This window comes from Neomonachus schauinslandi, chromosome 4, assembly GCF_002201575.2.
Source record: "Neomonachus schauinslandi chromosome 4, ASM220157v2, whole genome shotgun sequence".
In the NCBI taxonomy this organism is placed as follows: domain Eukaryota; kingdom Metazoa; phylum Chordata; class Mammalia; order Carnivora; family Phocidae; genus Neomonachus; species Neomonachus schauinslandi.
The window spans coordinates 52,683,302-52,696,110 of record NC_058406.1 but is presented as its reverse complement, the minus strand read 5'-3'; the positions used below and the strand labels follow the sequence as shown (position 1 = coordinate 52,696,110).

Genomic DNA, 12,809 nt, shown 5'->3' with positions numbered 1-12,809 from the left:
TTATCATTATTATTATTATTATTCAGTAGAGAAGTATGAACCTACTTATACATTTGATTTGTGATTCAGTACCCATCGTTACGTCGTTAACTGTAGACGATCCTATAACAGAGAAATGTGCTTGGGAGCTACTGAAGTGTGGAAGCTCTTCTCCCCGCACTTGGTGTCCCTAGTCTCCTTTATATTTGGTAAGTTTCTGTCTTTCCCTTAATAATCACCTGGTACCACTCACTGGCATTTAAGCCATCCAAGCCTGTTAAATTAGTAAGCTTACCTTTACACTCATTGCTAAATCAACAAATTCTGCCCTTGGGGGAGCTATTTATTTACTGTCTGGATTTATTTTTCACTTACTATCAGATATTTCTATTTGGGATGTCTAAAGTCACTAGAGGGACACACCTGTGGTGAATAAGTAAAAGGCCCAGTGTTAACTGCAATATTGTTAGACACTTTAGCAAGTAAATTGGCAAAGTTTCTTTTCAACAAAACATATCTTTATTACTGTCATGTACACAAAACCCTAAATATTTGCATAGGGAAAAGCATATATATATACATATGTATGTGCTTTATAATATATATTAATAAATCTGATTTATATTATGTATAAAAAAAATAAATGTGGTCCAACATATTAAAACCAAGCAAATTTAATCCTACAGATACTGACGTGAACTAAGAACGTAACAGTAGTCTAAGTCTAAAAGGGTTTTGTACTAAGTAAAACAGAACTAAAACTAAGTCCATCCAAAGGTCTAAAAACCTAAGTTGAACACTCCAAAACAAAAACTTACATGAAATGTAACACAAATAACTATTATATTATACTGGATCAAAATGTTCATCTTAACCCCACTGAATACAGAATTGCTAAGAATCATTATTCTAAAAAGGTATAATATATAACTTGAATATTAGCAAACCTTAAAAATAATAATGATCCTTTTAGAATTTCCCTCTTCTTTAGGGAGGGTAGGTTTTCAGATCTAATTAAGAAGTAAAATCACAAAGAAAGCCATCCCACTCAGGGTGGGAGTCAGGATTACTAGCCTCCTCTGCCACCCGCTTTACCCCATCCCCTTCTCTTAAAAACCTCCACATGTTGTAATTTATCCCCCTCTACATAATTCACCACTGGTCATTAAGGCCTATTAATCAACGATAAATAATTGAATGTAGAAAAGCTGACCTTCCTCCGAAAAATTCCAGAAGCTGAGTCGTCAGCACACACATTGTCATGCTCAATAATTATCTGAGGAATCGTGATGAGAAATCCATGTCTTCTAAATCTGTTCACAGAAGGTTCCTGGCTTTCCTAGTGAGAACCAATCCTTCCCATTGCCTAGTACTTTGCTAGCTCTTATGACAAGCTTGCTCATGCAATTAGTTATGTATCTTATCAACTTGAAACCTTCATTAGATGCTGAGATTTTGAATATTGAGATTGTGGCTGTGTAAACTATGATTGCATCTACTGTTTACTGGGTGCTTACTAAAGGTCAGGCACCGCAGTGAGCACAGTAGGTGCACTGTTTCTGTCTATCCATAATAAAAATGTCCCTATTTTGCAGATGGGGCAATTGAGGCCTAGAAAGGTGAAGAAACTTTCCAAATAAGTGGTGAGGCCAATACTTCCATAAGATTCTGTCAGACTCCAAAGTCTGTGTTCTTAAACCACTAATGCTACTGGCTTTTTGACAAGTCAATGCTTTTTAAATAGGAAGTAACCAATAAATGAACTTATTTCATTAAATGTGTTGACTGTCTGCTTAGTGATTTTCAGGGGACTTGCTGTCTCTATATATCCATAATCAACCTGCACGAGTTTCAGTAGGAATCATTTTGCTCTTTTGACAGATCAGACAACGAAGCAAAGAACCCTGAAGTGTCTTCCTAGCGTCACAAGTTAGCATATGACAGGGTTGGACTATTCTAAGGTTCCTGGGACTATTTGTAAACCACCACCTCAACTTCATGAGGAAGTTTTGAATAAACCACAGGTTTTCTGATGTTAAAGATTAAAAACATGAAAACTGAAAGTGAAAACTCTCAAAAGCCAGCATCTGGAGTGAAAAGAACTATTTCATTACGTTATTATTTATTGTAGTATATAAAATATAATAATTAAATGAAATTTGAGTATTTGGAATTTATGTCAAATAAATATATCTGATTTTAAATGTAAATTAAGGAAACACTGATACCAGTAGCGTTCTGAATTTGTGAATTTGGAACCTTTCTATTAAGTCTATCTTTTGAATGGGTAAGAGTAATTCAGCAAGACACTGCTATGTACGCACATAAACTTGGGAGCTCTTCTATAAGTTGCTTTTGCACGTTTTCATTCACAAAGTAACCTGCCAACACTTAAATAAAACGTTAATATTGTGTCCCTCCTTTTGGTTTACTGCTACGAAATTTAAGATGCTTACAACAGGCCAAGGGAAAAATCAGGAAGCATATTCTCCTCTCGATAGGAGCTACTATTACAAAACCTACCTTGTGTGGTAAAGATAAGAGGGGTGCTCCAGTCACCCCAGGTTCCTGGGCCATCCAGTCTCTTGCCCCTCACTTGAACCTCGTATGAAGACCCAGGAAGCACACTGTCTATCAGCAGAGATGTAGCTGAGACAATTTCATCAGCCTGTTAAATATTGTTTGAAAACATCAGAGCATCAAGTTGACATGGAACCTTCATCAAAACTGAGAACAAGCAGTCCCAACAAATTTCAAAGAATGAAAGTCTTACAGAATAGTTGGCCGGCCACGGTGGAATTAAACAGAAATCAGTAACAAAATAACAAATGTTTGCACTTTTGTCAATACATTTTTAAAAAGATTTTATTTATTTATTTGACAGAGAGAGACACAGCGAGAGAGGGAACACAAGCAGGGGGAGTGGGAGAGGGAGAAGCAGGCTTCCCGCCGAGCAGGGAGCCCGATCGATGTGGGTCTCGATCCCAGGACCCTGGGACCATGACCTGAGCCGGAGGCAGACGCTTAACGACTGAGCCACCCAGATGCCACTGTCAATAAAATTTTAAATAGCCCGCGAATCCAAGAAGAAAATCACAATGATAATCAGCAGATATTTTTAACTGAATGATAACGAATATTGACCTTGTGAAATTTGACAGGTACAGCTAAAATCAGCTGGGAGTTTCAGGGCACTGCTGACATCTATAATACACACCTGGTAGAAAATGATGAGCAGGAGCAGACACAGAATTAGAAACATTCCTAGAGGAAAGTGTCACAGAGGAGGGCGTGAATAATTTTAAGAACCTGAACCTGATAAGCTATAGTAAATCAAAATACAGTTTACAAACTAGAGGGTAAATATCTAAGAGACCTAATTCTGCAAGAAACAACTATTAAGAATTGCTTAGCGGGGCGCCTGTGTGGCTCAGTTGTTAAGCGGCTGCCCTCGGCTCAGGTCATGGTCCCAGGGTCCTGGGATGGAGACCCGCATCGGGTTCCCTGCTCAGCAGGGAGCCTGCTTCTCCCTCTCCCACTCCCCCTGCTTGTGTTCCCTCTCTCGCTGTCTCTCTCTGTCAAATAAATAAAATCTTAAAAAAAAAAAAAGAATCGCTTAGCAAATACATTCTGTTTTCCAATGACGTACTCCAAAGTTATTGAAATCCCTGGCCTCTTAAACTGTGGGTTCCAGAAACCAAAAGGGTGAAAAGCACCACAAATGTATTCTACAATAGCAGGTCACCTAGATTTCAAATCCTATTGTTTCTATTTTGCAGATGAGAAAGCTGAAGCCCAGAGAAGTCTTAACTCTGCTTTTCCCACACAGGACACCAAGGATTTATTTTCTGCTCTTAATGAAAATAAAGTCTTTATAAAATTGGCCCAGAGGTACAAAGACAGGTTTTTACTTCTAAATTATATAACAATTCGTTTCACAAAGGAAAATGCCAAAGTCCAAGCACGGCCCATGCTCTTTATGATGTCCTCCTTCTCCTCTCCTGCTCCTCTTTGATTCATCCACTGCAACTCTTGCCCTCACTGCCTACCCCGGCCTCCAGCTTCTTACCCGGCGTAGGGCCTCTGAATTACTGTCTTCTCTCTTTGGAAACTAATTCCCCCAGATATCTACTTCACTAACCTCCTTCAGAGCCTTGCTCAAATGTCACCTTCTCCATGAGGTCTTCCCCACCTCCACTTAATATTACAACCTACCAGCTCTACCAGCACCCGTTAGCTCTACCACTCAGTGCATCCTGATGCAAACAGAACAGTTCCTAGCACCTAGGAGGTCCTCAATAAATACTGAAAGAATGCAAAAAGAATTTGACAGACCTTATATTACAAATGCGTATGCTGCAAGTAAGTATGTTGAGCAATAAAACAATAGTTGGAATCGTAAAATCAGAAATCAGAGGTCTGTAGGTGAGAAAATTATCATTATGAATTCAAGTTTCTATAACTGGACTTCCTGTAGCCATTTAGCCGTGTGTGTGTGTGTGTGTGTGTGTGTGTGTGTAAGGAAGAGAGAGAGGGAGGGAGAGGGAGAGACAGAGAAAGTTATTAATCTAACATAATTTTTTGAGGGGAGGAAGAGGAATTTGGAACTTTCGCTGGCACTAAAGTCTGGGAGGAATTTATCACACTCCTCAGTATATAACATGGATCCATACATAAGAGATATTGTGCAACATCAAACAATTTCTCCAAAAGCGTTTACTGAAGATACGGACATGTTGTTCATGTGGTCATGTCCTATGCTGATCATAAATGAAAGCCAGTGATATAATATTAAATTACAGCTGATTTAGCTCTAGGAGGACCATGCATGTCTGGCATACAAAGGGCATTTTCTACTGGACCTGGAAAGGGTCTCTAGTTGTTTCTCAACCTTTCATTTTATTAAATTATACTTACTTTTCTCATATATGTTGAAGAATTCTCTGAATATTTCACTTGATATTGAAGTTGAAATGGTACCAAGGTTGGGCTGGACCAAGAAATCTTTAAATTGCCAGCATCTGTGATTTCCATATGTAAACCTAATGGGGGATCAGGCTTCACTTAAGGAAAAAAGAGAACATTTTTAAGTCAAGCAATTTTCATGATAATCACAAAATAAAGTCAAAATGAATTATTAGCATATCCTGTTCTTTCAACTACTTAAAAGGTGATCTTATTCAAAGGCTAATTCCAGACTAAAATATTAGGTCTACTCCTTGTACCTTTCCATAGCAATCCACATATATTCATTTCCTCTCCCTACATGGCAAAAAGTGTAAACAGTAAGGAGGTTGTTTTGATAAATGTGAATTCCTGCTGTAAAAAAAGTCAGCTAACTTTATTTAACCTAGCATTCCCCAAACTTCTTTGAAGACTCCCCACCACCACCCTCACCCACCAGTTTAGCAGGTGACAAGGAAAAACGGCATTTTGCAGAACACTACTTGAAAAATGCATATGGAGTTTACATGCAAAAATTCACGTAAATATGCACGCAAAACTCAGCAAATCTATTAACTTTGAAAAATAAAAATCTAGACACACCTACTCAAATAACCCACAGCATGCATATATTACATGCAATAAACACAGCATTCACAGGCCCTGGCTTGTCACCAGAAATGGGGATAGAGTTTCTTAGCCTAACAATGTGTTTAACTTAGTAAATGATTTGAGTTCATGTGTATATGCATGTGTTCATGTATGAATATGCATTTGTGTATAGGTTGTGTGTGTGCGTAGTTTTAAATACACGTAACTTTTAAATTATTCATAGAAACAATATAAACATCTTACAATAAAGGATTGACTAAATAAATAATGGTTCATTCCCTATAAGGGAAATCATATCGGAGAAGAATATTGAAAATGTTTACTATTGTTAGTTTTAAAAGTTTATTAAACATCATCTATACTTGAGTTCCTGAATTGTTGAAATTAACAAATAAAAGAATATTTATAAATATATGTTAAAATAGAAAAAAATGCCAAAATGATAGAAAATAGACGATGCATTTTTCTTCTTGGTACATCTCTGGGTTTTCAAGATTTTAACTAGCAGGAGTTACATACATAGAAATAATCATTACATTGAAATGTTTACTGATTTGAATTTTATTTTCAAGAACTAAAATGGCATATTACTATAATTAACATACTAAATTTTCAAGAATTTAGACATAGTTTTTCTCTTTTCCTTGAATCAAAATTAATAAAGCTTTTATTTTATGTGACATATTACAAATTTTAGCTACTTTAAAGCAGAGACAGATAAACACTAAAGTCTAGAAACAAGAGATGAAATTCACTGAGTTCTCATGAATAAAAAGAAAACAAAACAAAAACATCAAACAGAAATCATGAGAGTATAAACTATTGTACATTTCCTGCCTGCATACATATGTGCCCTAATATTAGAAATCTTAAAAATAAATCTTTCCCGGGTGCCTGGGTGGCTCAGTTGGTTAAGCGACTGCCTTCGGCTCAGGTCATGATCCTGGAGTCCCGGGATCGAGTCCCGCATCGGGCTCCCTGCTCAGCAGGGAGTCTGCTTCTCCCTCTGACCCTCCCCCCTCTCATGTGCTCTCTCTCATTCTCTCTGTCTCAAATAAATAAATAAAATCTTTAAAAAAAAAAAATAAAAAAAAAAAATAAATAAATCTTTCCCTGGACCGCCCATGTCCCCAGTCTTAGATACACCGCCAACTACCTGCTTCTTTCAGAGCAATATTCCTTGGAAGAGTTAGCACTACTCACTCTTCCCACTTTGTGTCCCATTTTCCTGACCGACCTACTCTGATCAGGTAGGTCTTCCTCCTCACCAATCCACGGAAATTGCTCTATCAAGGTCATCATCCTTTGCCAAATCCAATGTCAGATGTCTGATGCATTTTCCTCCAGCGCTCAGCAGCATTCCACATAGCTGCTCACTTGGTTCCACTAGGCTGCCAGGCCACCACACTCTTTTACTCCTCTTTTCTCTCTGATTGCCTCAGTCTTTCTCTCAATGAATTCTAAGTGGGTGATCTCGGGCAATCCCATAAACATCTATATGCCAGATACTCCCATATATATCTCCCCTGAACTGATCATATGTCCAACTGCCTGCTCAGCATCTCTTGGGTATCTATAAGCATCTCAAAAATAATATGTCACACACCCGATCCTCCCCAAATATCCTTATCTTAGTATCTGGCACCACTATTCACTGACACGCTCAGGGCCAAGTCTCAGAGTTATCTTTGGTTCGTCTCTGTCCATACTCCATACCCAATCCACTAGAAACTTCAGTTAGCATCATCTCCCAAATGAATCCCAACTATGATCATTTCTTTACTTCTCCACTGCTACATCCCTAAACCAACCAGATAATTCCAATAGCCTCCTCTCTGAGCCTTCTGATTCTACTCTTGTAACCATCCTTCCTCTTTTCTCCATCAATTTCCTTCTCCGCATGCAGAGTAAATTTTAAACATGCACACAGACACACACACACACAGACACACACACAAACACACACACTTGACCATATCACTCTCCTGGTTCAAAAGCTTCCACTGTAATTAGAATAAAACCCAAACTCTGTAACCCTGGCCTACCATATGACCTGAATCCGATACCTCTGACCACATCTCCAAATATTCCCCTACCTCATTCACTGCAAGTACAAAGGCCTTCTCTTGGGTTCCTCCAACTTCCAAGCTCATTCCATCTCAGAGGTTTTACAGGTGCTATTTTCCCTGGTTGGAGCACCTTTTGTTCTGGATTTTTGCATGGCTATCTCTTTTTCATTCAGCCCAAATGCTATCTCCTAAAACAGGTCTTCTTTGACCTCTGTAGCTGAAATAATAGTCCTTACACCTACCTGGCCCTCTCCATGTCTTATTTCTTTTGTGGCACTTATCATTTTAGGACATTATCATATATACCCAAGTATAAGGAAAGATTTTTTTTTTCTCAAAAAATTATCCCTGAAAAAAAGACAGAATTCTTTTTAGGTTTCTTATAAAGTCTATCACAGCACCTTCTCTTAACTATCTTATTTTTTTTTAATATTTAATTTAATTCTGGTTCTAAATCCTTCTAAAAATCACCTGACAGAATTAGTTTTAAAAAGAGAACATAATGATATTTTATAAATTTTATATATATTTTTCCTGTGCTATAACTTCATGACAGAATTGCTTGGACATCATTGTAATTATGTTGCAGAGACCACAAATATATCCCTAGAGGACAAATTATTTGAACGTCCTAATGTTAAAATACGATGTCATATGCAGATTCAAATAGTAGCATATCCCCAGTAACTTAGAAAGAAGTGAAGGTCAAGTTGTGTGGAAAACTGTATGAGATCCCTGGAAAACTGGCTCTAGTAATGTCAAAAACAACGATGCCAAGATGCATGTAAAGAGTTGGTATATAATGGTTTCAAGAAATATAAGTGGAAAATAGTAACGCTGTTTAATTTCATATTATATATAAAATACACACACAAAATGGAGTTAATAAATACTTTAAGTGAACATTGCCTATATTATTCACATTTGTAATCCTATGTTCAAGTTGATCAAAAGAAACTGGGAATCTTTGCATTAAAAATATGGGACACTACCTATTACTTGAGTTTTTATTATAATCAGATTTGTATAGCAAATTATGTAGGTGTTTACTTTTTTATTGTTTCTCTCTGCTCACTATTGGTTGTCTCTGGCTTATGAGGCAGGAACTTTGTCTCATTCACCAATGTTTCCCCAGCTCCGAGGTCAGTGGCTGACACACGTGAGCTTCTAAAAAATATTTATTGAAGGAATAAGTAAGGTATAAAATAAATAAATAAAGGTAAAAAACAAGCTCCTAATTATTTTCGGAAACTGTTACCTGAGAAGCGAAAAAGTAACAACCGAACGATACATATCCATTAGATACAGGGTTGAAAGAAAAACTATTTTTAAGAAAGAATTTAAGGGGCGCCTAGGTGACTCAGTCAGTTAAGGGTCTGACTCTTGGTTTTGGCTCAGGTCATGATCTCATGGTTCATGGGATCAAGCCCCTCATCAGGCTCCGCGCTCGGTGGGGAGTCTGCTTGAAGAGTCTCTCTCTGCCCCTCCCCCTACTCATGCCTGCTCTCTCTCTATCTCTAAAATAAATGGGTAAATCTTTAAAAAAGAAAGAAAGAATTCAAGTTACAACTGCAGAGACCATCTATACTACTCTTAAAACATTCTAGAAGCTGCTTCTAATACTCCCCAATTCTACATTTGCTGTCCTGACCACACTGGTCAAAGCAAGAGAAGCTACTGAAAATTTTTGTAAGCAATGTTTAACCTGTTTGTGTGGCTGATGTTTAGATATAATACCTTTTTTATGCACGACTTACCAACATTTATGGGCTGAACCGACATTAGAGGTGATTGAAAATTTATCCCACCAGACGTGATTTTCAAATACAGAAGGAGAGTGTGGTTGAGTTTGGCAGTTGGCACAGGCACATGGCATTCACAGCTGTTGTGAACACTGCAGTTGCACTGAACAATCTGAAAACTGCCTTTCTGGGGGACCAGAGGTGACTCGTCTAACACTTCAGGCCTACGTGCAAAAGAGCGAGCTAAATATTAGCAGAGGTGACAAAAATACGTGACAAAAATCCAAACTGAGGTGAACTGTTCTGGACATCCAGCTTAAATGGCATCTAGAAAAAACTGGATACATTATATCAGAGATGCAAAGATAAGGGTTCCAGCAGGTTAGCCATTAGAAATAATAGCAGCAAGAAGAGAGTGAAGCAATAGTCAAGTACCGAAAGGAAAGTAGCATTGTGGTCCTAAAACTCTACACCCAGAGAAAATACCTTTCAAAATAAACATGAAATAAAGGCTTTTCTCAGGCATACCAAAACTGAAAGAATTTGTCACCATCAGATCTGCATTATGAAAAGTGCCAAAGGAAGTCCATCAGACAAAAAGGAAATGACAGCAGATGGAAATCTGATTCCACACAGAGAAATGAAAATAACTGGGACGCCTGGGTGGCTCAGTCAGTTAAGCGTCTGCCTTCGGCTCAGGTCACGATCTCAGGGTCCTGGGATGGAGCCCCGCATCCGGCTCCCTGCTCGGCGGGGAGTCTGCTTCTCCCTCTCTTCCCCACTCGTGCTCTCTCTCGCTACCTCTTTCTCTCTCTCTCTCAAATAAATAAATAAAATCTTCAAAAAAAAAAAAAGAAATGAAAATAATTTTAAAAAGGTAAGTATCTACTGACTGCTTAAAGCAAAAAAAAAAAAATACCATGGAGTGTAGGGTTTATAACACAGGTAGAAGTATAATGTGTGATGCTGGCTCTAAGCTTGGGGGAGAGAGATGTAACATAAGTGTGCGGTTTTAATGTTCTCGTACTATACATGAAGTGCGATAATATTACTTAGAGGTACATCTGTTGGATTGTAGTTAAGTTAAAAACCTACATTATAAATCCTAAAGCAACCACTAAAATTATAAAACAAGGAGTTATAGCTAATGAACCACAATAATCAAGCCAACAGAGTATAAGGACAGAAAAATAGATTAATGGAACAGAATAGAGACCAACACTTATATGGACAGCCGGCTTCTTTCTACAGAGGTGCAAAAGCAGTTCTGTGGAGAAAGGGTAATCTTTTCATTAGGTCGTGCAGAACAATGGGATATCTATATGCAAAACAAAACAAAACAAATTTCAATCCATACTCACACCAGATTCAAAAATTAATTGAAAATGGATCACCAGTTCAAATGTAAAACCTAGGGGTGCCTGGGTGGTTCAGTCGTTAAGCGTCTGTCTTCAGCTCAGGTCATGATCCCAGGGTCCTGGGATCGAGCCCCGCATCGGGCTCCCTGCTCAGTGGGAGGCCTGCTTCCCTCTCTCCCACTCCCCCTGCTGTGTACCCTCTCTCACTGTCTCTCTCTCTGTCAAATAAATAAGTAAAATCTTAAAAAAAAAAAAAATGTAAAACCTAAAGCCATAAAACTTCTAGAAGAGAACATGGGGACGAAAATTTGTTACCTTCAATAAGGTAACATTTCCGTAGATGCAACACCAAAAGCATGATCCATAAAAGAACAAATTGATAAACTGGATTCTTACCAAGATTGAAAACTCTGTTTTTTGAAAGTAAGACACTATGGAACAACAAGAAGACAAGCCATAGACTGAGAGAATGTATTTCCCAATTATCTATCTGATAAAGGACTTATCTCCAGAAGATATAAAGAACTCTCAAAACTCAATAATAAAACAAACAATACAATTAAAAAACAGGCAAAGATTTCGCCATGCACTTAGAGAAGATAAATGAATGAAAATAAGCATGTCAAAAGAAGCCCAAGGTCATTTGTTATTCAGGAAATGCAAATTAAAACCACAATGATACCACTATCCACATGTTAGAATGGCTAAAATTTTAAAAATTAATTTTATAAGGATGTGAAGAAATTGGAACTCTGATCCACAGCTGGTGGGAATGTAAAATGATACAACTTTGGAAAATAGTTTAGTAATATTTAAGTTGTTAAAATAACACCTATCATATAATTTACACATTCTATCCCAGGTGGTCATCCAAGAGAAATGAAAGTACATGTCCTCTCAGAGACTCATATACAAACAAACACAGAGACTTGTAGCAGCTTTATTTGTAATAGCCCAAAACCGTAAATAACTCAAATGTCCATTAACAGGTGAACGGATAAACAAATTGTGGTATATCCATATAATGGAATGCTACTTCACAATGGAAAGGAATGAACTACTCGTGGATGCATACAACATTAATGACTCTCAAAATAATCATGCTGCATGAAAGTGTGACAAAAGTACTGTATGATTGCATTTATTTATTTTTTTATCTTTTTATTTTTTAAAGATTTTATTTATTTATTCATGAGAGACAGAGAGAGAGAAAGAAGCAGAGGGAGAAGCAGGCTCCCAAGGAGCAGGGAGCCCGATGTGGAACTCGATCCCAGGACTCTGGGATCATGACCTGAGCCGAAGGCAGACGCTTAACCGTCTGAGCCACCCAGGCGCCCTGTATGATTGCATTTATATAAAATCCTAGAAAATACAAAGTAACCTTGCGATAACAGAAAGCAGGTCATTCATTGCCTGGGGACAGTGGAGAGTGATGAGGGTGATAGGGACCACAGGTAGGGGCAACGGGTGGGGTTACAAAGGGGCGGGAAGCAATTTTGTGATTGGCAATATATTCATTTTCTTTATTAGGGTGATGATTTTATGAGTGATTTCATATAGAAAAACTTATCAATTTATACTTTAAATATATAATAAGCTGTGTAAACATGTACAGTTTATTGTCTATTAATTTTATGTCCATAAAGCTGTTTACCCAAAAAAGAAAATTTAGGAATAACTTTTTAAGCAATACTTTGCCTAACACTGTAAACCTACAAATGAATGAGCTAACCTTAAAAAGTAATTGCAGGGGCACCTGGGTGGCTCAGTCGGTTAAGTGTCTGCCTTCGACTCAGGTCATGATCTCAGGGTCCTGGGATCAAGCCTGCATCCGACTCCCAGCTCAGCGGGGAGCCTGCTTCTCCCTCTCTGCTCAACAGCCCCCCCCCCCCGCCCCACCCTGCTTGTGCTCTCTCTTGCTCTCTCCCTCTCAAATAAATAAAATCTTAAAAAAAAAAGTAATTGTAGTTTTTCCTTGACTTATGATGGGTTACCTCCTGACAAACTCATCGCAAATTAGAGATATCCTAAGTTGAAATGCATTTAATACACCTAACCTACCAAATGTCATAGCTTAGCCTAGCCTCCCTTAAACATGCTTAGAA

The 12,809-nt window shown here is 37.9% G+C and overlaps 1 protein-coding gene across 1 annotated transcript in view; it reads right to left on the bottom strand.

Annotated features, from left to right (window-relative positions):
• LEPR (leptin receptor) overlaps positions 1–12,809 on the bottom strand; it is a 63,405-nt gene that overhangs the window by 32,057 nt on the left and 18,539 nt on the right. Inside the window, exons 4-6 of the mRNA XM_021679971.1 lie at positions 9,362–9,570; positions 4,897–5,042; positions 2,503–2,647 (exon numbers count right to left, since the gene is read on the bottom strand). Coding sequence (XP_021535646.1) covers positions 2,503–2,647; positions 4,897–5,042; positions 9,362–9,570 — 500 coding nt within the window. The remainder of the gene's footprint in view (positions 1–2,502; positions 2,648–4,896; positions 5,043–9,361; positions 9,571–12,809) is intronic.